At 37.9% G+C, this 3,707-nt stretch overlaps 1 protein-coding gene across 1 annotated transcript; it reads left to right on the top strand.

Annotated features, from left to right (window-relative positions):
- Nucleotides 863–3,160, top strand: LOC109359662 (U-box domain-containing protein 16). Its single transcript, XM_019604361.1, has 2 exons — nt 863–941; nt 982–3,160. Exon 2 carries the CDS (start codon nt 1,009–1,011, stop codon nt 3,079–3,081), a length of 2,073 nt encoding a protein of 690 aa, XP_019459906.1. The 5' UTR covers nt 863–941; nt 982–1,008; the 3' UTR covers nt 3,082–3,160.

The raw sequence follows: 3,707 nt of genomic DNA, 5'->3' as shown, positions 1-3,707 counted from the left end.
TGCTGTTAATGTAATTTTATAAGTTTTATTACTTTATGGACTTTATTAATGAATTTGACCACATAATATAATATCATGTACATGATAAAAAAAAGTCAACTAAATATGGTAAGATTGGAACCATATTAGGATAATTATCATATTTACATGTTAACAATATATTCAATGAAGCAAAATAGCAAATGCAGTCAAAAACCATCAGTTCTGTACATTCATGGGTAGCTAGCAGACCCATGTTTCATTGTCTTTTTGATAGAATCATGTTGTCTATCTTAATAAATATTATTAAATATTATTGCAAGAATTGAATTTTTGATTTGTTGGTCTTTTCAATAATCTAATGAAACTTTATACTACTAAATAAACACATTGTTATTTAAGGTTTGATTGTTTAATTAAATGAAATATTTAATGAAGGAAAATAGCAAATGCAGTCAAAAACCATCAATTGTACATTCATGACTAGCTAGGTGCCATGGGGATCTCTTATCCTTAAACCTATTCCCAATCATATACCTAACCAGTTATAACGAAGCAAAAATTAATAAAGTTATGAATATTTAATTTTTTTAACTAACATTTTATAATATGATTGGTTTGAAATAGACTTTGGGACAACAAATTCTTATCCAGTTAGGTGAACCATGTTTCATTGTTTTTTTTTTCCGTAAATCAAACTTTTGACTTTTAAATATATCGAAGATCTAATACAACTTTATACTACTAAATTAACGTCCTCTATGTTTTATTGTTTAATACTTTAATAGTTTAATTCAATGAAAAAAGGTTGATTTTTTCACGCAGGAATACAAAACAATCCAAATTGTTTATGGGTATATTAGTTTTCTAAGTTTTGTTATTTTTGTTTATTCCTTCATATCAAATTAAAAGTCATCATAATCTTCATCCCCCAAACATTCCTTCATTAATTCACCAAGTTCCACACGTCTTCAACTTTGCGTTTAGAAATCAAAAACAAAAAAAAAAAACAAAAAACCAGATTTCTTCATGGCTATTTCACCTCATATGTTCACAACCCAAAGACGACGACCCTCCTCTGAGTCGTTTATCCCTCCAAAATTCACAGACATCAACCTCCTCCACTCTCTTCTCCACATCACAAACCAAATTTCTTCATTCAACCCAACCAACCTGTTACTCCTTAAACGCAGTTCTTCTTCTGTCGTTCATAAAGCAAAGCTTCTCAATGTTCTCTTCAAAGACTTGGTTAGAAATTCTATTCCTCTCTGTTCCAATTCCTTAATCCTCTGCTTCGAAGAAATGTACATCGTGCTACACCAGATCAAAACCCTCATCGAAGATTGTATAAAAGGGAGCAAATTCTCTCTCCTCATGCAAGTTGAAACCGTCGCTGACACTTTCCACATACTCACAAGAGAACTTTCAACGCTTCTTGATATTTTTCCGGTTCAAGAGCTGGACCTAAACCACGACCTGTTCGAACTTGTAATCCTTATTAGAAAACAGTGCTACGAATCGAAGATCGTAGTAGGAAAAGAGGAGAGGGAGCTACGAAACGACGTCGTTTTGGTGATTGAGCGGATCAAGAACGAGATCGTTCCTGATAAATCCAACCTTGCTGAGATCTTTTCAAGGTTGGAGATTCGAGATTCTTCAAGTTGCAGAGCGGAGATTGAAGCATTGGAGGAAGAGATTCAGAATTGGATCGATGAGCAATCGAAATCGGAGATCGTGGCGTTGATCGGTCTCGTTCGTTATACGAAATGCGTCCTCTTCGGAGCATCAACGCCTTCTCCGTCGAAAGAGATTCAGCGGCGGAAACAACCGTCAGAGGTGGTTGTTCCGGCGGATTACAGGTGTCCGATAAGTTTAGAGTTAATGCAAGACCCGGTTGTCGTGGCAACAGGACAAACGTACGATCGAGATTCCATTAAGCTCTGGATGGATTCTGGACATAACACGTGTCCAAAAACAGGTCAAAAACTGACCCACACAGAACTCATACCAAATCTTGCACTGAGGAACATGATAGCTATATGGTGTCGCGAACAGAAGATCCCATTCGAAGTAGAATACGTTAACGGAAAACTCAACTGTCGTTTAACCAACAAAGCAGCGTTGAAAGCTACAAAAATGACGGCGTTATTTTTAGTTGATAAGCTCAAGTATCATGAAGACGTTTCTGATTCGAGTAATGAAGACTTAAACGGTGTCGTTTACGAGCTTCGGGTTTTAGCAAAGACAGATTCTGATAGCAGAGCCTGTATTGTCGAATCAGGTGCAATTCCACTTTTGGTTCGGTACCTTAGCATCGACGTTGGGTTGCACAACCCGAGCCTCCAGGTTAATGTTGTAACCACAATCCTAAACTTGTCAATTTTGGAAGCAAATAAAACAAGGATAATGGAAACTGAAGGAGCATTAAACGGTGTCGTTGAGGTGTTGCAATTTGGTGCCACGTGGGAGGCAAAGGCAAATGCAGCTGCAACATTGTTTAGTTTAACAGGTGTGGCAGCATATAGAAAAAGGCTAGGGAGGAAGACACGTGTGGTTAGCGGGTTGATCCAACTAGCTAGGTGTGGGCCCGTGGGTGCAAGAAGGGATGCGTTGGCAGCGATATTGCACATGGCTGCGGATAGAGAAACTGTTGGGAAGTTGGTGGAGGGTGGCGCGGTGGAGATGGCAGTGGAGGTTATGGCGGCGCTGCAGGAGGAGGCGGTGGCTATCCTTGAGGCGATGGTGAAGCGTGGTGGGTTGGTGGCAGTGGCTGTAGCTTATGCGGGGATTAAGAAATTGGGGGTTGCGTTGAGGGAGGGTTCTGAGAGGGCTAGGGAGAGTGCAGCTGCGACACTTGTAACGATGTGTCGGAAAGGTGGGTCGGAGATTGTGGCAGAGCTGGCGGCGATTCCGGGGGTTGAGAGAGTGATATGGGAGTTGATGGCGGTTGGGAGCATGAGAGGGAGAAGGAAAGCCGCCACTTTGTTGAGAATTTTGCGGCGGTGGGCGGCGGGTTTGAATGGCGTAGAGAGTGAAGGATTCACAACAACCCTTACTTCTTCATCAATTGTGGTCGTACCAACTTCCAATTTAGTTGCATAATGACATTTCTAAGCTTGACAACGGTAATTTGTTTTGTACATTGGCTTGACAACAGTAAATGTCACAAATGTTTATTATTGATTTATTAGTCTTTTAATTAAAATGTAACATGGAGTAGTTTCTTTATTCTTTATTTCATTCAAATTCTTTTAGTGTGTTTAAGCATGTGCTGTACAAGTATAACATTATATCGTCATTAATATGCAACACACATTATATATATAAATGTGAAATTGTTATAGTGCTATTGTGAGATATTAATCTTTTACTTTAGACAAATGATATGTTGCGAAATTTAAGGTTCCTTACCTTTTTACCCTTAATAGTACCAAATTAAGTTTTTAATGGCAATCAAGAGTTGTATACACCAACCAAGTCCAAAAAATACTGTAACTTAACAATAGCAACTGACTTTGTCAACACGTCTCTCGAAATTCTTGTAGTGTGAATGTTATTCACTATAATATCAATTTCATGTTCATCAAAACCCATGACAAAAAATGTGCTTTAAAACTTATGTTTTCCACGTAGGACAATATCTTTCTTTTTCTAGAACCACTTAAATATGGGAACAAATTTTTTGTTTTAAAATTTGTACCACTTCATGTACCATTTTATTTTTATTG

This window comes from Lupinus angustifolius, chromosome LG01, assembly GCF_001865875.1.
Source record: "Lupinus angustifolius cultivar Tanjil chromosome LG01, LupAngTanjil_v1.0, whole genome shotgun sequence".
Classification (NCBI taxonomy): domain Eukaryota; kingdom Viridiplantae; phylum Streptophyta; class Magnoliopsida; order Fabales; family Fabaceae; genus Lupinus; species Lupinus angustifolius.
The sequence above is the reverse complement of the archived record's forward strand: the minus strand, read 5'-3'. Positions and strand labels throughout refer to the sequence as shown.

Excerpts from the sequence above, each read along its gene's own strand:
- LOC109359662 (XM_019604361.1), top strand. The coding sequence starts at position 1,009 with ATGGCTATTTCACCTCATATGTTCACAACCCAAAGACGACGACCCTCC.